At 42.6% G+C, this 20,651-nt stretch overlaps 1 protein-coding gene across 1 annotated transcript in view; it reads left to right on the top strand.

Annotated features, from left to right (window-relative positions):
• Positions 1 to 20,651, top strand: part of VIPR1 (vasoactive intestinal peptide receptor 1) — a 121,473-nt gene that overhangs the window by 54,532 nt on the left and 46,290 nt on the right. The window contains exons 3-4 of the mRNA XM_077185988.1: positions 7,961 to 8,068; positions 18,423 to 18,526. Coding sequence (XP_077042103.1) covers positions 7,961 to 8,068; positions 18,423 to 18,526 — 212 coding nt within the window. The remainder of the gene's footprint in view (positions 1 to 7,960; positions 8,069 to 18,422; positions 18,527 to 20,651) is intronic.

The following is a 20,651-nucleotide window of genomic DNA, read 5'->3' as shown; positions in this document are numbered from 1 at the left end:
GGTTTTGCTGCTGCTGACTCCTGGCTGGAATCTCTCTAACAGGCAGCAGGGTTTGTTTGATTTGGGAACAGCTGTCCCAGGGTTTGTCAGGATCAGCAGCCACTTAGTGGACATACATTTATGTTGGAAAAGGCATTTTAGTTTGGAGAATGTGCCACACTTTTAAATGCCAGCAGAAGTTTTGGTTCCTTTCTGTGTTTTTAACATGGGATAATAGATAAATGCACACAGCCTTAGCCATACAAAAGTTATAAGGAGAAAGTGGCATTGGTGCAATGGAAAATAAATTCCAAGTATTTTCAAAGCTCTGGATAGTTAAATTAATAATTTAATCTGGAGCTCAGATTAAATCCATCTATGCAGAGGTTTTGTTTCTGACAGCAGCCTGTGTTTGTCCCTCTCAAATCCCATGAGATTTCTGGTTAAAAAGTCTCTCCTGCCTCATCTTTTCTTTTCGTTTTTCCATTAATATTGACTTTATCAGAGCACTTCCATGATGGTCTCCACCCTTTCTACCTGGGGAATATTGCACACACCAAAAGTGAAACTGGGAAAAGCCAAGAGGTTGAGCCACTCGTCTTTGCTCTGAATTTCTCTCTGGAGATGCCAATATGGGACAAAGCATCTAGGAAGGTCCCTAAATTCAAAGTCTGATTCTCTATAAATCCAGTTGTCCACAACTCCTGGAAGAGCAGAGGGATTTGAGTGAGGAAACCCTGGAATAATCCTTTATTCATGCCCTGTCTCAGAGCACTGCAGATCTTGTTTAGAGGCTGCTGAGGAGATAAGTCATGGTTTGGCAACACCCTGTGTAAACCTTCTTAAATCTTGGATCTTTTCTTTCAGTTTACATCTTCTGAGTTAGGCAGAAGGGCTCAGCTCACAAATTTGATTTATGAAAAACAGGGATTAAAAAAACCAAGTGTTTATTTAGTTGGTTGGTTAAAAAAGGCTGAAAGATTACAACCTTTTTTTTTTTTTAAATGAAATTATTTCCCAATAGATGTTGTTGATGGAAAATCTCAGGATTTTCATGCTTAAAAATCACCCTCCAGCAACAGTCACTGGTGATTTCTTTCATGTTGATTAGACTGGCTCAGTCTGGAGGCTTTAAGGTGAGGTTTCCTTCTTATGTCTTTGGGTCAAATTTCTCCAAACATTTAGGGAGAAAGTTATTTTTTAATATATTCCTGTGGAGTGCTTGGACAGCTTCTACTTGCAGAAGTATGAACCAGGTTTTATAGTAAATAACGGATTTCTTGTAATAGAACCATGGAGTTGTTAAGGTGGAAAAAACCTTTAAGATCATCAAGTCCAGCTTGTGGGAGAAATGAAATTTTGGACTTGCCACAGATATTGAGGCAAAGTCCAAAGCAGACTCTTTTCCCTTATCCTGAATGTTGGGATCCTTTTTGCTTTCTGGGATTGCTTTTCTGCTGAACTGGGGCTGCAAATCCCTCAGTGAGTGATGAGCAGAGGAGCACCAGAGCAGCAGCAGAGCTCAGGGGTGCTGGGAGGGAAATGCCACCGTGCCAGGGGTCACAGCCTGGCAGGATTGTGGCTTTCCCCCAGTGCTTGGATTCTCTGTCACATCCTGCCTGCAGGGCTGGAGGCAGAGCAGGCAGCTCAACAGGCAAAAAAAAATATCCAAATTAAACACAAAGCTGTGGGAAGCTGGAAGGGGAGCTCTGGTGGGGTTGCTGCAGAGCACTCTGGCAGTGGTGATGCAAATAAAAAATTGAAAATGTGATGAGGTGGAGCTGGGGGAAGGAGAGATGCCCAAAGGATGCTGGAGTGTGAGTGGGATTGAGGACAGGAGGGCACAGCAGTGACTTTCTCAGGGAAAGGAGGGAGGATGCATTCAGTGACACCTCAGAGCCAAAGTAACCCCAGTCAAACCCAATCTGTCACAGAAAAATAGAGTAAAACCCTACTCTGCAAGCCCAGGAAGGGATGGGGTAGAATTAAACCACCAAAGATACCAGGGAGAAATGACAGGGAGCTGTTTCCATGCTGGAAGCTACTGAATAGGCTGGGACACTTCAGCTGGAAAATGAGATGCCTGAGGAGGGATGTGAAAGAGGATTTTATGGGTTTTCTCCCCAGGGCAAAGGATGTTGTAGTTAGGCTGTGAATATTTGTGTCTTTGTAAAAGAACTGAGCAGTTCCTAGTGAAAGCAGCAATGAGCAGGTTCAAAGTGAATTCTGAAAAGGATAGAATCTTTCTGCCAGTGGACACTTAGACCAATGTCTTGGCACAGGAGGTTGTGAATTTTAAAGATTTTCCTAGGTTCACAATCAAAATTCAACTGTATTTAATTTACAAGATTTATGGCAGAAAAAGAATCTATCCACTGTATTTTTAATTATTTCATACAACTTTTAAATAGAAAATCATCCCTCATTTGGGAGGTCTCTGCTCTCTGGAGTCTGTGGTGGCTGTGGTGACCCAGGTGGTGGGCACGGGAGGTTGTGAATTCTAAAAATTTTCCTGACTTCAGGATCAAAATTCAACTGCATTTAATTTACAAGAATTTATGGCAGAAAAAGAATCTGTCTACAGTATTTTTTTATTATTTCACACAACTTTTAAATAGAAAACCATCCCTCGTTTGGGAGGTCTCTGCTCTCTGGAGTCTGTGGTGGCAGAGGTGACCCAGGACTCATGGTGGATTTTCGTCCCCTGAGATTAAATTCCAACTCCTGGGTGGTGCTGAGTCATGGATTGGTGCAGGCACCACCTTTTGGGGTCTGTTCCCTTCAGTCAGGGAGCGATCAGAGCTCAGCTGGGGCAAGAAGATTGATGCTGTGATAATTGCTTGTAATGAGATGCTGTTAACGAGGCAGGCGAGCCACAAGGCTGGGCTTGTCACAGGGGGGACAATAAATGTCACCCCGTGGCTGTTTACAGTCCTGAGAGCTTGGAAACTGCCTGCTGGTATGAAATTGGAGTGAAAATGAGATTTGACTGCAGCACAGCAGGCTGTGATGGTGCCCTGGGATAGCTCAGCCTGCCTTCACTGAGCTGTGCCTTTGCCTTGCTGTTGTCCCTGAGGCTGCTGAGAGCTCCTGAGATAGCCCAGGGGTCAAACGGGCATCCCTGCAGCTGAATAGGGATTCCAAGAGCAAAATGTGAGGGAATGTCTTCCAGAAGAGACCTGGAGTGACCCCAAGCATTAGGGAGAATTTGGTGTGAGGGTTTGGAGGGTGGGGTTGGGCTTGCTGCCCTTGGAGGTCTTTTCCAGCCTGAATAATTCCATGATTTAGTGAAAGACTGATGTACTCAAAGGGTTTTTCCCTGAGCTGGGAGTTCTGCTGGCTTCAGAGAGTGCCTGGTACCAGCCTGCTGCCTTCATCTCCATCCTCAGCCAGACCAAGTCCCATCTCAGGGCTGTGCCAAGGCTCTGGAATTCATGTTTATTCATGAGGGAAAGTTATTTCTCTGCTGCTTCCTAGATAAGCTTTGACCACAATTTGCTGTGAGTGTAGATATGAATCCAATAAATGGGTTTTTAATGCTTCAGCCTGCCAGTTCTGCAAACCAGTGTGAGAATTGACCTGTTTTCTGTTTATTAACCTTTCAAAGGGAGAGGAAATGAGAGCTTTCATGTCACTGTGGTTCTTGCAGCTACTTCTGAGCCAGAACCTCCTAGAGGAGGGCTCTGAGTGAGGCTGGTGCAGCTCTTGGCTTGCTGGTTGGGGTGTTTGGCTTGCAGAGAGGAAGGCTGAGTGCTGGATAGAGGGATCTGAGCTCCATCTTCTTTAGAGGCATGAAGGATTTCTCCCTGCATCTCTCCAGGAGAAGATATTCAGCTCCAGAGAGCACTTCAGGGTCTGGCAAGGAAGGGCAGGGCAAAGCTGAGGGTGTGGGAGTCACAGTTTAAATAATTAAAATGGAAAAAAACCCTCTTATTTTTAAAAATATTTATTTAATTTTTTAAAGTTTATTTTTATAATGAGAAGTTGTTATAAAAAATAAACTATCCTTAATTGGATAAACTGTCCAATTAACAAATGACACTAAATTATTTTTTCTTTTAACCCAATAACCAACCACCCATGGCTGCAATGGGAACTTTTTTATCCAATTACACAAAACCACCCAAACCCATGGAGAAGGAGGAGAAGAAAGAGAAGGTGAAGAAGGAGCAGCCTCCACCCCAAAACCTCCATCTTGCTTTATATCCATTCCTGTATTCTAAACCCTTAAACTCTGAGTTTCCCACCCTGTGATATCACACACTTCTATCCAAACTCCACACCCACAATCCCAGTTCTGTCATTCCATTCTGGAAGCTTCTCCAGGGCCTCAGGTCAGTGCAGTGTTCTCTTGGGGGTCAGTGCCTGGCAGCACAGAAATCTGAAATTCTCAGCAGCCAGGGCTCCAACACCATCCTAGCCCTGACTTTAAAAACTGCACCTGGGACACCCAGAGAGGTGGTAAATGCTGCTGACTTGGAAAAGCCACACACTTATTTTTATACAGGTCCTCCTGATTCACCTGGGATCCTTGCCAAAGCAAAGCACAGCCCCTGGCAGTGTGCATGCCCTGGTTTTTGGGACAGGCAGGCGAGCAGAGCAGTTCTTTTGATGGAAATGGAGAGAAGCTGCGTTTTTAACTCATTGCCACTTGCTGCGCTGGGTGAGGATTGATAAATACATTTGTATCCTCCCTGCAGACACTGAGTGGAGGGTAGAACACAACTATTATTATATTATATTATATTATATTATATTATATTATATTATATTATATTATATTATATTATATTATATTATATTATATTATATTATATTATATTATATTATATTATATTCTGATTAATTAAATAATGAATTAGTTGGGAAGCACTTATCAATCCCCAAACACGATGTGATCAGGGCAAACTTGTCCTCTTTGCAGCATCCAAGTGATGCCACAGGGAAGGGAGGGATTTCCTTCTTTCAAGGCACAGTGCAGCTCTTTCTGCCCTCAGATGGATTTTTGCCTGCCAAGCCCCCAGTCCCAGCAGTTTTCCAAGATAAATCAGTCACCATGATATTTGCTGAAAAATCCCTTTGCCAGGATTTTTCTCCTGAGAAGCTGAGAAGCCTCAGAGGAAAAGAAAAGCAATAATTATCTGCTGCTGTGGAATGCAACAGGTGCATCATTGATGTTGGTTGTTTTTAATTAATGGCCAATCACAGTCCAGCTGTCTCAGAGTCTCTGGTCAGTCACAAGATTTTATTATCATTCTATTCTTTTCAAGCCTTCTGATGAAATCTTTTCTTCTGTTCTTTTAGTATAGTTACAATATATCATTTTCTTTTAATATAAAATATATCATAAAATAATAAACCAGCCTTCTGAAACATGGAGTCAAGATTTTCATCTCTTCCCTCATCCTGGGACCCCTGCAAACCCCACCACAAAAGTCTGTCAGTTTGGGAGGAAGAAAAGCATTTTCTGGAAGGCTCCTTGGTAAATGATGTCTGTGTGCTGGGTCAGATGAAAGGGCACAAAGTTTTACCTGAACTTGTGATGGGATTACTACAGCACTGGACTGTGCATGCAAAGCATTTTGCAGGTATCAATCTTTGATTGTTCCTATTCTTTAAACTCCAGTTATTCTCTTCTACTCACTAAAAATTACTGATTTTCCTGAACTGCAGATAATTAGCACAAGAAAGACACAGAACAGGGTGCCCAGAGCAGCTGTGGCTGCCCCTGGATCCCTAGAAGTGTCCAAGGCCAGGCTGGATGGGGCTTGGAGCAGCCTGGGACAGTGGCAGGGATTTGGAATGAGATGATCTTGAGGGTCTATTCCAACCCAAACCATCCTGATTCACTGATCCTCACAGGCACTGCAAGCCAGAGTTCTTTCCATTCCCTTCTTTATTTATTGCAGAAATATTTTCAGGGACAGCAATGAGGAAGATTGGTGTGGTAAGAGCTATCAGGCAGGTACAGGGAGTGTTTACAGAAGCAATAATTTGTAAAAATACACTTTATGTGTCTTGCAAGGCCAGTTTCACTTTCCTTTTATCAGAAAAAAAAAAAGCTTTTTATACAAAAGTGAGCATCTAAAAGCTTTCTTCACACATCACAGGTGGTGCTGAAAAATGTCAACAGACAAAAAGATACAGATCACCAAAACTCTCAGAGTGCATAATTCAGGGCATTTAAAAAGCCATCTGATGCTATCAGATGGCTTTTATTTTGTATTATAACCTATCATGAGGTAATGGCTGCACTCTAATTTATTGCACTTGCTGGAGGAAAAGATTGTAGAATGTGAAATATTCCACCACAGAATCATTTTCCATGAAATCTTTCATATCCTGACCCTGCTGGAGCTGCTGGCTGTTTGGTGGGAGATAAGTGTGAGGCTGTGAGAGCTGAGCTGGGCAAGGACCTGAAACCTGACTTTTAATGAGCTCTGCATGAAGGAGATACCATCAGTTATTCCCTTTTCCAGGCTCTGATAAACTCAGCTCAGGACTTCATTATTTCAAAAGTTCCGTTTGTTCAGGAAAGAAGAGGGGAGGAAAAACCTGCAAGATCACTTTGAAAGCCAGCTAAGGGCTCTTTTTCAGCTTCAAAGCATTTCTGTGTGCTCTCTATTGATCTGAGACAGATCTGCCTGGTGATGACACCAGCCCTTTCCTTAGCTCAGGGAGTAAGAGATGATTTAAAGGAGGAATTTGGGTGTAATTACCAACAAGTGCAGCCTGACAGGGGTTTTCATAGTTCCCTTTGCTGGCACATCAGGAGTATTTCCTCAACATTTTGTCACCACTTTGTTCCTCACACCCCAGACTCTCTCCTGTGGGGCTGGTGACCTCAACAGCTCTGAGTCACATTTGGGGGAGTGTTTCCATCTGATGGGCTGTTAAATGTTAAATAACATTTATTATGGGACAAATAACTGAAGGCAGAGGTGCTGGAAGCAGGGAGCTCTGCTGACAACCCATCCATCTCACCCAGGCAGCACCTGAAGTGCCTGGCTCTTGGAAATATAAAGCAGGAGGGAAAATGTCAAAATTCTGCTAAGAACTATAAAATGGTGACATATCAATGTAAAAATGTGTTTGAGTCTTTTTTTTTTTTAATTGAAACCTGCCAACTCCTTTTGGCTTCAGCATTAACGTTACATGATCCAACAATGCAGCATGCATGGGGTGTTATTAATGCCTTTTGAGAAATCAAAGGGCAAAATCAAAACATTTAAAAATCTATGGAAAGGACACAGTATTTTTTTCTTTCCACTAAAGCTTTGATTCTACCCAGAAAATCTTCAGCAATGCCTCATTTTGACAAACCCCTGTGTTTTCTCCCTGTGTTGGTCATTCCTTCATTCCCAGCTTGGATGTGCCACCTTCCCTCACTCCTCTCTTGGCCACAGCACTGTCCCTGCTCAGCCTCCAGCAGTGTTCTGTGCCTTTTCCCTTTTTAAGAAGAAAACTGCTTCTGGTGAAGGGATTTTGGTCCTTGATTGTCATCTGTGTCCCCTTCCTGCTGTGAGAGCTGCACAGTCATTGCAATGGGGAGGAAAAGGTGATGGCATTTGGGGGAAACACAGAATTTCTCACAGGCTCAGATCAGGTGTTTTAATGCAACAAGGAGTGAGAAGGGCAAAGAAAGATATTTAATTAGGGATTTCTGCCTTTTTAATCTAGGAGAAGACACTGTTCTTGTGTTCTTGTATCAAGCCTGATTTGCCATTTTTTTCTTTTTTTTTTTTTTTTTTTTTTTTGCCCTTATCTGCTGTTTTATCCATACTGATTTCTGGAAAATTACAGTGCTGAATTTTAGGGACTGGGGGAGCTAAAAGCTGTGTGTTTAAAGGAAATACTCAGCAGAGTTTCATTCCAAAAGGTGCCTGTGCCAGGGTGAGGGGCTCTGCACACCTTTGCAGAGCTGCTCTGCTGCATCCAGCACTCCTGAATGCTCCACCATCTGCTTTTGTCTCTTCCCCAGGCTGCAGGAGGCAGTGGGACAACATCACGTGCTGGCCTGAAGCAGAGGTGGGAGAAGTCGTGGTACGGCCATGCCCCAAGTACTTCAGATTCCTGACCTCCTACCTGGGTAAGCAAATCCCAAATCTGCTCCACAGCTTCACTCCCAGGGGAGTTTCTCATCATTCCATGGGGGGAACATCTCAATAAAGAGGGAGAAACCAGCTCTTAGACTGAGGTTGTCGCCACATTTCTCTTCAATGAAAAGCAAGGCACAATTCTCCCCAAGAATATTCTTATCTCATTTGCTGCTCCTGTGTTTGTGCCAAAGTGGAATGCAATATGGAGATTGTTCACCCACAGTGATGGTGTTTTGGTTCCTTGGCCTGTCAGGGCCAGGTGTGTAACCCCACATTTCTCTTCACAGAGAAAAGCAAGGCACAATTCTTCCCAAGAATATTCTTATCTCATTTGCTGTGTCTGTGTTGTGCCAAAGTTGAATGCAATATGGAGATTGTTTACCCACAGTGATGGTGTTTTGGTTCCTTGGCCTGTCAGGGCCAGGTGTGTAACCCCACATTTCTCTTCACAGAGAAAAGCAAGGCACAATTCTTCCCAAGAATATTCTTATCTCTGCTGTGCCTGTGTTTGTGCAAAAGTTGAATGCAATATGGAGATTGTTCACCCACAGTGATGGTTCTTGGTTTTGGTTCTTTGGCCTATCAGGGCCGAGTGTGTGGCCACATTTCTCTCCACAGAGAAAAGCAAGGCACAATTCTCCCCAAGAATATTTCTGGGTTTCACATTCTCTGAGCCTCAGAGAAAGGAAAAGCAATTCTTATCATTTGCTGTGCCTGTGTTTGTGCCAAAGTGGAATGCGATATGGAGATTGTTCACCCACAGTGATGGTGTTTTGGTTCCTTGGCCTGTCAGGGCCAGGTGTGTAACCCCACATTTCTCTTCACAGAGAAAAGCAAGGCACAATTCTCCCCAAGAATATTCTTATCTCATTTGCTGTGCCTGTGTTTGTGCCAAAGTAGAATGCAATGTGGAGATTGTTCACCCACACTGATGGTGTTTTGGTTCCTTGGCCTGTCAGGGCCAGTTGTGTAACCCCACATTTCTCTCCACAGAGAAAAGCAAGGCACAATTCTCCCCAAGAATATTTCTGGGTTTCACATTCTCTGAACCTCAGAGAATGATCAAAACAATTCTTATCTCATTTGCTGTGCCTGTGTTTGTGCAAAAGTTGAATGCAATATGGAGATTGTTTACTCACAGTGATGGTGTTTTGGTTCCTTGGCCTGTCAGGGCCAGGTGTGTAACCCCACATTTCTCTTCACAGAGAAAAGTAAGGCACAATTCTCCCCAAGAATATTCTTATTTCATTTGCTGTGCCTGTGTTGTGCCAAAGTAGAATGCAATATGGAGATTGTTCACCCATAGTGATGGTGTTTGGTTCCTTGGCCTGTCAGGGCCAGGTGTGTGTGTGTGAGTTGGGACTGTTGGTGACAGTCACGAGATTCTGTGCAGTGTGAGCAGGGTTGAGTGCTTGGCAGATTCACTTTAGATGTAATGTAATATTAGTACAGAATAATATAGTATAATAAAGTAATTAATTGGCCTTATTATATCAATGGAGTCTTCCTCATCATTCCTCCCTGCCACGGGGGTTGTCCTGTTTGGATATGAGGTGAAGGAGGTTTCCAAGCCATTCATGAATTTCCAAACATCAAAACATCCTCCCTGCACTTGCAGCAGCACTGCTGTGGACCACAGGGATGCAAAAAATGGCTCCTGGTGAAATCCAATAATATGGATGTTGTGCAGTGAAAATTGAATCAACCTGTGGAACAGTTATGTTTGTTGTGCAAAATGAGCAGTTTAGGACAATCATTAATTAAGTCTCTGACAGAAAATGAACAAGCTGGAACTGGACGTAATAAAGTTGGGTTTTTTTTTTTCTGCTGGAATGACAGGTCTGACCACAGGCCAAGGAATTAACCTGAAAAATAATGGGCAGGGGAGGTTAATGGAGGAGGTAGCTCAACTCACTGCTCAGGGTGTTCTGAGAAGCTTTAGTTTAAAACTCAGGTCTCAAGAGGCCGTGCAGCAACAGGGCTGATTGTGCCTCCTGGTAGTGTACAGTTATTTTTCACTATTTTTATTATAGAAGCCCTGAAGGCCTTAACAGAGAATTAAGTTCTTTTGCACTGGAGATCCTGCATTGAGCTGACCCTCCATTTTTAAAGCCTGTAGTGCAAACACACAGGATAAATTAGGAATGGGGGTAGGAGCACAATATCATCCCTGTTCAACAGGCCTGGGCACTGCACTCATTAACCAGCACATGCTGATTACATGACCTGCCCAAGGCCACACCAAAATTCTTTTCAGGCACAGAAAGGAAATTCAAAATCCCTGGAGTCCTATCCTGCAGATTCTTTGCTTCTTTTTTTCTGCCAGGGTCAGGATTAAATGTGTGAGATGGTATTTCTTGTTGGCACTCAGATGTTTATCAGTTCTTATCTCTGTCACACTCTCACAAATTCTGAGTTCTGCAGCACTTCACTCCAACAAACCAAAAATGGAGCCCAATCTCTCTCTCTGCAAGGCCTTTGAAGGATCAACTGTCCAACTAAGAAATGACACCTCCATTATTTTTACTTTTAACCCAATAACCAAGCACCCATGGCTGCAATGGGGACTTTTTATCCAATTACACAAAAACACCCAAACCCATGGAGAAGAAGGGGAAGAAGAAGAAGAAGCAGGTGGAGAAGAAGGTGAAGGTGAAGAAGAAGGTGAAGAAGGAGAGGAAGGAGAAGAAGAACAAGAACAAGAAGGAGAAGAGGAAGGTGAAGAAGAAGAAGAAGAAGAGGAACAAGAACAAGAAGGTGAAGAAGTTGGAGGAGAAGAAGGACCAGCCTCTGCCCCAAAACCTCCATCTTGCTCTATATATATCACTATATTCTAAACCCTGTGATATCACACACTTCCATTCAAACTCCACCCCCACAATCCCAGTTCTATCATTCCATTTTGGAAGCTTCTCCATGGCCTCAGGTCAGTGCAGTGTTCTCTTGGGGGTCAGTGCCTGGCAGCACAGAAAGTCTAAAATTCTCAGCAGCCAGGGCTCCAACACTATCCTAGCCCTAACTCCCTCATTTCCAAAATTCCCTGGTAGCTCATCATTCCTGTCTCACACCCAGGGAGAAGAGGCAGAAGCTGCTGTGATATGACATCTTGCAGGACAAGACCCCTGTACATGGGATCAGCTGTGTGGAAGAATTTCCTGCTGTTCCTGCTCTCTGCCCTCCCCTGAGCACAGCATTCACTCCCTGGGTTTTATATACCAGTAGAGTTAGTAAAACACCAAGAAAAATCTCTTAAAAATGCCTTCTAGTACATCATGCCACCAGAGCTGAGCAATGAGGAGAAAATTGTGTATATTTGATTATATATAGAGGTCAAGCAGTGGAACAGGCTGCCCAGGGAAGTGCTGGATTCGTTGTCCAGGGAAGTGTTCAAAAATAGGATTGTGGTTTAGTGTGCACCTGGCAGTGCTGGGTTTATGTTTGGACTTGATGTTCTTAGAGGCCTTTTTAAACCTCAATGACTGTGCTGGTTTTACAGTCAGAGGTGAGGAACAGGCTCCTTTAGAGGTACAGTTCAGCTGGGTTTTAGATTCCCATTCCAGGATGAGTTTAATACCACCCATAAACCACATATTTCTCTCTATTTGCAGTCAAAATATTGCAGAATGGCTCTGGCAGATGGGAATGTCTTCCAACAGGATTGAATTCTGCCTCAGCAGAGCACCAGCACAACAACTGATGCCATTCCCAAAGCAGAAGCAGCAGCTTTGATTCTCTCTGAGTCAGACACTCTGTACACAACCATCAACAAACAGGGAAAGCAGTGACGGTCTTAAATAAAGGGAGGGGAAGTTTGCCTCCTATTTTATAGGATTTGTTGCAAAATTAATGCCATTAAATGTTGTGAAGCAGCTCTTCCTTTGTAGCAGTGATTGCCATTGAGCAGCTTTCAAGGAACTCAATCATCTGGGTAATGTTTGAGTCGTACTCTTTGATCCCTTTACAGGAACAGGAAAGCTTTTATCAAGTTGTGAGCCAGAGAAAACCTTTTAATGTGTTTATAGCAGGAAAAGAGTGAAATACCAGGGAACAAAGAGTTAATTTGATTTTCCTGCCTCATGGAGAATAAGCTGTTCAAATGACTAATATCCCATCTCATGGTTAATAAAGGATAAAATGTCTTGTGGCATTTTAAAACCTTAAACGTCCTGATGTCATTTGTGTTTATAACAGGAAAAGAGTGAAATACCAGGGAACAAAGAGTTAATGTGATTTTCCTGCCTCATGGAGAATAAGCTGTTCAAATGACTAATATCCCATCTCATGGTTAATAAAGGATAAAATGTCTTGTGGCATTTTAAAACCTTAAACTGTCCTGATGTCATTTGATATTAATTTTTTATGGCATTCATATATCCAGAAAATTTTCATTATTTCATGACGTTCATCAGTGCCATGTGAGGGAGATGGATGAAAATATTTTTGGTACCTTTCATTATTAAAGTGCCTTGCTTTCCACCTCTTGACCAGGGTGTTCCAGCTCTCTTTCCATACGTGGAAGATGACATTTGTAATAGGGATTTATGTCCCACAGTTTCTCCAAAAGCAAATTGTCCGCCATGCACAAGTTAAATCAGCACTGACAGTTTTTAAGCTTCAGCTCTGAGATTAATTGACCTAAGGGGGTGGGGATGGGCACAGCCAAGCTCTGGAATCCCACTCAGAGAGGTGAGATCCATCTGAGTTTTGGGCTTGCCAAACTCCTTTTTTCCTCGGGTGTTCTAAATTTATTTCCCCTTTCCTTTCCCCTCCTTCGTGAACACTTTTTATTCTGCATAGCTTCTGAAACTGGAGCAAAAATTGAATAAAATGAGGATAGGGATGAGCAGAGAGCAGCAGATAAGAAGAAGACAACACCACCTCTCTAATGAACCCCAAAATTAACCATACCCATTATTTATTTGCTACAAATAGTCATTAAAATACCCAAGAAGTTGAGTGTGGGTTTTGTGGAGTTCACTGAGAACCCTCAACCTGCTCAGGTTCTCTGCTGTCCACATATGCCTTCATATCAGAAATGCAAAATTACCAGAAAGGAGAAAAGGAGGCTCAGAGAGGACATCACCATCCCTGGCAGTGCTCAAAAACGTGTGGATGTGGCCCCTGGGGACATGGTTTGATGGTGGCCTTGGCAGTGTGGGGTTAATGATTGGACTTGATGATCTTAGAGGGCTTTTCCAACCTAAACCATTCTACGATTCCATAATTTATTTGCACCTGAGGTGTCACAATACTTGTGCCTCACTCCTCTGAAGGGCTGGGGCTACACCTCCACCTCTACCCGAAAATGTGCATCTCTTTTTTCCTAAATGTTTCCTGGAATTCTATAATTGCAGGATCAAAAGATCTAATGAGAATTTTGTCCTAAAATTTGACAGCTCTGTTTTTAGCATGAGAAAACAAATGGTTTACAAAAGGTGCCTAATCAAGGGGAACATTGTTATTGTTAAGAAAGGGGGAATTATCTGTAATAAGGATCAGGATCTTCACTCTTAGGAGTGAAATGTGCAGGAAGGGGAAAGGAAAATAAGGGAAAATTGAGTTTTGCCACAAAAACGGGGTGCAGGAAGTTTCAGGGCACTGGACGTGTGACAGCAATATCTGCAGGCAAAGTGATGTGAAAAACAACAAAGGGAGAAGATTAAGTTGGTTTGTTTGATGTGCTGACCCAATGCCACAGGTTCTACTATGACATAAAGTTATGAAATACAAAAATATAAAATAACATTAAACAGTGGGCAGAAATTGCACTGAAGGAATGAAATTGTGAGACCACGACTGAGGCAGAGGAAGCAAATTGGGAAATTATCCTGTCATGACTTTCCCCACAAGTTTTACCCAGGCCTAAACACTTCAGCATCCAGCTAAGTGAAAGCTGTCTGCAAGTTTCAAGTGTTTTCCAGGAACAGTGGGGCAGATCAATAATAAAAATGAAAGTAGAGATGTGCCAGTGGGCTCAGCAGTGTCTCAGGAATGGTAAATAATAGAAATGTTACTGCTTTAATCGTTTCTGCTTGAAAAAATCGATTTATGTCCATGGAATATGGTGCTAGAGAAGCAGGACTGATTGCTGGGCAATCAGTCACCACCTTCCCCTCTGCTTTAGAAGTTTAGGAAAGCAAGAGGGGAGCAAAACCCAACACCCCTGAGCCATGATTGACCTCAGATTCTCTTTGTCTGAATTCAAAGTCCCACTAAAAGCCAGTAAGAGGGTTTTTTCCAAGAAGATGAAAGAGGTAAAACTTCACCTGTAACATGAACTTTCAGACATGTCTCAGAGTTTGAAGGCTGTGTTTGAAACAGATGAGAGGCAGAAAGAAATCAAGTAGGAGAAAAAAATTGAGAGCAAGACAGCAGCTCTGTGCATTTATTCAGTTCATCTGTTCAGTGTTTAACTCCCACCCAGATCAAACACCTCTGATAAAGAAAATGTTCTGGTTTTATCTCTGTTCCACAAACTCCTCCCTCCTCTTCTGCTGTGTCATGAATAAATCATGGAAGGAAATTCCTCTCAGTGACAACAAGGAGGTCTCGTGGGAGGTTGGAGCTGGGTTTTAGGGTCCCTTCCAACCCAAATCCTTCCTTGATGATTTCATGATTCTGAATTCTGAGACAAGATTTGTGCAGCCTCCATCCTTGAAGGATTCCAAGAATATCCAAAAGGCATCTGGTCATGCTTAAATTTTTAGGTGACCACACCTGAGCACGGGTTTGGGGCCAGATGATCTCCAGAGGTCCCTTCCAAACTCAGCCATTCTGGGATGCCATGAAAACAGGAACTGAGCTCTTGCAAGGCAAAATGAGGTTATTATTAAAACAAATGAGAGTTAGTTGTGGCTCTTCCAATTTTTTTTTAATGGAAAACCTCACCTCATTGCTTTTAGGAACAGACATACCAGTTTGACAGTGGTAATATTGATCAAATTAAATACAAACCCCACAAAAAAACCCAGATTAATTCATGGCTTTAACTAATACCATGAGAATGAGGGGACTCTGTTCTCACCAGGGACTTGCCTCTTCTTTTTCCACAACACAGAGGAGAGCCTGGAGCACAAATCTGCTGGCACTGGGATGCTTCCCATCTCTCAGTGAATCTCCTCTGCTCTGCATTGCTAAATACATGTAATTATAAACCCCTGGTCTCCTTTCTCATTAAATCTCCAGGAGTACAGTTTGAAAATTTTAGCTCCAGTCTGATAGGAAATGGGAACATTTGGGAAATCTAGTGAACTTTGAAAGGCTGGAGATAAATTCCAAGTGCAGAAAGTTTGTGTTTTCTGATACTGTCATTTTCAATGTACTCCAGATTTCAAGGTACTCCATTGGTGCTCATTTTAGGGAGAACTTGTGTTACACAAATTACTGAGAAACAGCTCTGAAAAATGGCAAATACAACTTCTGGTGCTTTGAAAAATTTGCCTTTCCATTGACAAATAATTAGATTTTATGACCAAAGTCTGGAAAAAACAAGAGCCAGTGAGGCCACAAAAAATGTATCATTTTCATCAGGGATCTGTGGCAGAGCTGGGATTTGACATTGGAACATAAAAATCCGTGTGATACTTCAGTCTAACCTAAAAACCTCAGAGGAAAGCTTGTGGGGCACTTTCCAAAATTTATGCTCATTTTCAGTATAAAAAGGGACATTTTAAATAGTAGTAATTAGAAATGTTATTTTGCCAGAGGAGAGACCTTATCCATTATTTTCAGGCAAATTGTGGTGATAAAATCTTTGTTTTCTAACCTTGTACTTTTTGTACCTCTCAGACGTCAGGTGAACATGAGAGGCTTTAGAAAGGTGTCTTGTATCACACCATGTGTGTGAATTTCCACACCTAAAAGTGACATGAGCTGCAAAGGGTAATAGAAAAAATTCTCTGGGAAGTTTCCCTAAATTCTTCCTCTGAGTTTCCCTAAAATCAGAGTAATTTTTTATTATTATTTTTTTAATCCCACTGATGCTTTGTCATTGATTTTCCTTCTACCTTGGTTTCTACATCTGCTAAAGCATTGGGGCAAATTTTGAAAGTACTGAGAGAGGTGAGTTTTTAAATAATCATGAAATTGTGAGGAAGAGCAATTGAAAAGAAGAAATAGGAGAAAAATAAGCTGAAAGGAACACACTTTAGCTCACTAAGAATAAGAAACAAAGATTTAAAACCACCGTGAAATCTTAAGCCATCCCCAAACAGAGTTTTGAGCAGGAACTGGGAAGCAGTGAAGTTCAGATAATGGGATCCATTGTAACAAAGAAGAAATAACAGAAATTGCATAACCCAAAAAAGCTGAAAGCACCGAACAGTCGTGTCCTTGATTTGTTTGCACGAGATCCTTTATGATCCTGATATGAACCCTGGTGGAAGGAACTGCAAACAGTGGCCATGCAGGGAAAGCCTGGGCCTGCAGCCCATGGAGCTGGGCTGGACTTGGCTGCTTCTGGAGCAGCTGGGAAAATGAAGAAAAGCACCTTTGAGAGCCCTCCCTGTGGGATTCACAGTCTCTGAACCTGAGAGAAGCAGAGGAAAGAATGGTCAAAATCAAATCTTATCTCATTTTCTGCTCCTGTGTTTTGGAACATGTGGAATGTGTTGGGAGATTATTTACCTGAAGGAATTTGCTTGATTGGATTCTGGTGTGAGTGTTTTGTTTTCTTGACCAATCTCTGCAAACTGTGTCCTGATGATTGGTCAGGAGATTTGGTAGAGTGCTTGTGCATTTTCAGTTTAGATATAGGATAGAAGAATAGTATAATGAAGTAATTAATTAGCCTTCTGGTATCAACAGAGTCCTCCTCATCATTTTTCCCTGCCTTGGGGGCCCTGCTTTTACAATACCTCCCAGATTCAGATCTGCTGCAAAGACAGATTAGAGGGACAAGTTTAATATCAAAATCCATCTGTCACAGGGATTGGAGAAGTGACTTCAGGCAGGGGATTGCTCTCAGTGCAGAACAGGCCCGTGGCTGGGAAGATGCTCAGATGAGTCAAGTGTCAGAAATTGCTGGAGGTGATACTCAAATATTTTTGTGACTCACAGCTGCATAATTGATTTGGTCCTATTTGCAGTTTTCTTACTCTTGTATGCAAAGAGCTCAATCGTTGGAAATGTTTGCAAAGCTCTTTGAGCTTCCTTGGTGTCGTTTTTCACCTTAAGAAGCAAAGTTTCACTTCTGTTTGTTCATTCTGGTGTATTGACCAGTTTTCCAGTTTTGTGAGGTGAATGGCACCAGTGGAATGCCCCAGTAATGGGATTTTAGTGAGGTGGGCAGGGTGGGCGCTGGTGGTCAGGGAAGGTGCTGGGGGAATTTACAATGTGCTGTTGGGTGCTCTGTTATTTTTGACAAACCCATATCTTGGCCTTTTAGCCCACAAACCTCTTGGGGTAAGGCTTATCCTGAGTGCTGGTCTCTGCTTTTACTGGATTAAGCTGCTGTGGGTTTGAGGTCCAGCTGGGACAGCAGAGATGTTTTACAAAGTAAGAAGTGCTTTGCTCTTACAATCCTGGATGGATCAGGCAGATCTGAGGACCAAAGAGCCACATGAACTTCAGTTTTGACAGTTTGGCTGAAGGAGTGAGATGTTCTTGTGTTAATTAAAGCTCTTTTTAGCTGGTCAGAGGCCCCAGGCACTCAGCAAGCTTGACAGTCCAGGAAATCTTCCTGCCCTGGAGTATGCAAGTTGAAACAGGCAATACAGTTTGTCAGTATATATGGATTTTCTCCCTTCACAGCCAAATTTTGAAGTGTTTTGTTCCCAAACCAGAGTGCAGTTCATTTTCCAGGAATCACATTTGCTCAGGGCTCAGTGTAGGCAAGGTCTGGGTGTGGAGGACTGGATTTGGTTTCCAGACCCCCAGCCTTATCTGCATGGTGTGAAATGAGCCCTTTATCTATCCCTGTCCTGGCTTCTCACAGGCACAGTGAAAGGCATAAATACTTCACTGCTTTGTTTAGATAAAAATTTTCCAGGAACAAAGTCAATGTGACAATAAAACATTCAAACAATACTGGTGCAGTGCCAGGAACCAAAGGTCTGGGTACAACTGGCAGCATGGTACCACTTGAAGGGATGTTTTGTGTGCACCTCTGTATTAAAATCTACTTTTTTACTGAGGTCTGGACTTTAAAACAGAATAGATGACTCCCATTTATGAGCTCTGTGTAATATGAAAAATTAACAACAGGGAAAAAGTATGAGAGTTTTTTCTCTAAGTATTACAAGAATTGTGTTTTGGCATTTATACCACAAGAGGTAGAAGTTGTTTTTACAGTGAGCTGAAGGTTTCTTTTTAAATCATGGTTTGTTTTTTTTTCTTTTCTTCCAGGGAATGTGACCAGGAATTGTACAAGCCAGGGCTGGTCAGATGTGTACCCTGCACCCTACGCTGTAGCCTGTGGATATGATTCCAACAGCACTCCAGGGGAAGAGGTTTGTAAACCTGGGTGGGTGGACATTGAGATTTAACAGGGATCAAAATCCAAATTCTATGATCTTCCCATGCCCAACTTCTCCCATTCCCCCTCTGATTCCTCAAAAGGGAAGGATCCTCTTGAGGATCCTTGGAAGCAGAGTTCAAATGTTTGGTCAAGGAAATTATCTTCCCTTTAATGTCATAGACTCGTGGAATTATGGAATGGCTTGGGATGGTGGCTCCAGTTGTGGGTTTCTCTGGGTCTGGATTGAAGGCACTTGAGACAGTAGTTCATGTTCACACTCAGGTGTTTATTATTCCTTATCAGTAAAACAGAACTGAGAGTTCAGCAGCTTTTCATTAGAAGGCACAAAATGGCCACAATCTCTTGTTCCAAGGCCTTTTCAGACTAAACTGTCCAATTCAGAGCTGACACCTGGATTATTTTCCCTTTGAACCCAATCACTGATCCCACAGAGCTGCAATGGGGACTTTTCTGCCCAATTACAAAATGCCACCCAAACCCATGGAGAAGGAGGAAGAAGAAGCATGGAGCAGAAACCCAGGATGACACCCTGTGCCCTCCATCTGCTTCCATCCACAACACACTAAAAACCCCAAAACCTCAATTTCTCACCCAGTGACACACCTGCACTGCTCTCTATAATCTATTTCACACTTTTGTGGGTTCCAGTCTATCTTGAAGTCTGGGGAACTTTCTCCATGGATGAGGGTCAGAGTCAGTGCTGCCCTGGGGGTCAGGGCACCCCAGAGCAGACACAGAAACATTCCCAGTGCCCTGGGTTTCCACAGCTTGGGATGGAGAGGAACTTCAGGATCATCTCATTCCACCCCCTGCTGTGGGCAGAGACACCTCCAGAGCAGCAGAGACCAGGCTGTTCCAAACCTGGCCTTGAACACTCCCAGGGATGGGACATCCAATATTTCCAGGATGTCAAGACCTGAGAAGATCAGACCATTGTCTATGTGATGCCCACACATAACTTCAGGTGTTTTATTTTCCACAGTGCACTTTGAAACAAGCCCTCCACATTTATATTTATGCTTAAGTAGATATGGTGATTCCAGTCTTTCTATGGCAACATAAGCATCAAAAACTCTAAAGGGATAAAAATTATTTTTTGCTGCTCTGCACATCTCAACCAGCTAAATATCCACATCACTGTAGGGAACACATATTTTCATGAAATTATACTAAATTTTGATAGAAAATCCAAAAGTTCTCTGGGATATTGTTTGTGTATAAATTAGAAATCACTGACTGGGGTATAATTAGCTTTGCTGAGTATTGTCATTGAACAGGAAGGAATTTGTTACTGGTTTGCTGCATGCTGAGACATGAAGGGTAAAGTCTAAAGAGGATAACAAATGTTAGAAGCAAGATTCACCTCACCTAACTCAAAGTTCAGCATCTAATCTAAACTAATCACCTGAAGCAGACCCACAGTCAACAAGAAAAAGCTTATGCATGGAAAGTTATACTTCACTGCAATCACATGTTGCAGTATTTATGTTTTTATATAATAGGTTAATGTGTTTATATTAAACCTCTGCTCATGCTTTTTTTTTGTTGTTGCTCTTTAAAACATAACTCGGTGTTAGTGTTAGTGAATGTTGGACATAGGAATCTCAATAATTAATTAATATGTGTTTCTGGTATTTAAAGGGGGCTTACAAAAAGGCTGGAGAGGGATTTTTCACAAGAGCATGGAGTGATGGGACAAGGGGGAATGGTGTTAAGCTGAAGGAGGGCAGGTTAAGATGAGAAATTGGGAAGAAATTCCTCACTGAGAGGATGGTGAGGCCCCAGCACAGGTTGCCCAGAGAAGCTGTGACTGTCCCATCCTGGGAAGTGCCCAAGGCCAGGTTGGAGAGAGCTTGGAGCAGCCTGGGATAGTAGTGGAAGTGTTCCTGCCCAGGACAGGGCTGGAATGGGATGATTTTTAAGGTCCTTTCTGACCCAATCCATTCTGGGATTCTGTGACTCAATATGGTGAGAGGTCTCTGCACTGTCCCACATTACCAAGGCACTCCAAGAGTTAACAGGGGATCTGAGCAGAACTGAGCCAGCTCTGGGCAGGAAATAAAACAGAAAAGAGCAAAGGCAGAGGTGCACAAAGG

This window comes from Agelaius phoeniceus, chromosome 1 (assembly GCF_051311805.1).
Source record: "Agelaius phoeniceus isolate bAgePho1 chromosome 1, bAgePho1.hap1, whole genome shotgun sequence".
In the NCBI taxonomy this organism is placed as follows: domain Eukaryota; kingdom Metazoa; phylum Chordata; class Aves; order Passeriformes; family Icteridae; genus Agelaius; species Agelaius phoeniceus.
Note: the sequence above shows the minus strand (reverse complement) of the source record. Positions and strands in the feature narration are given on the sequence as shown.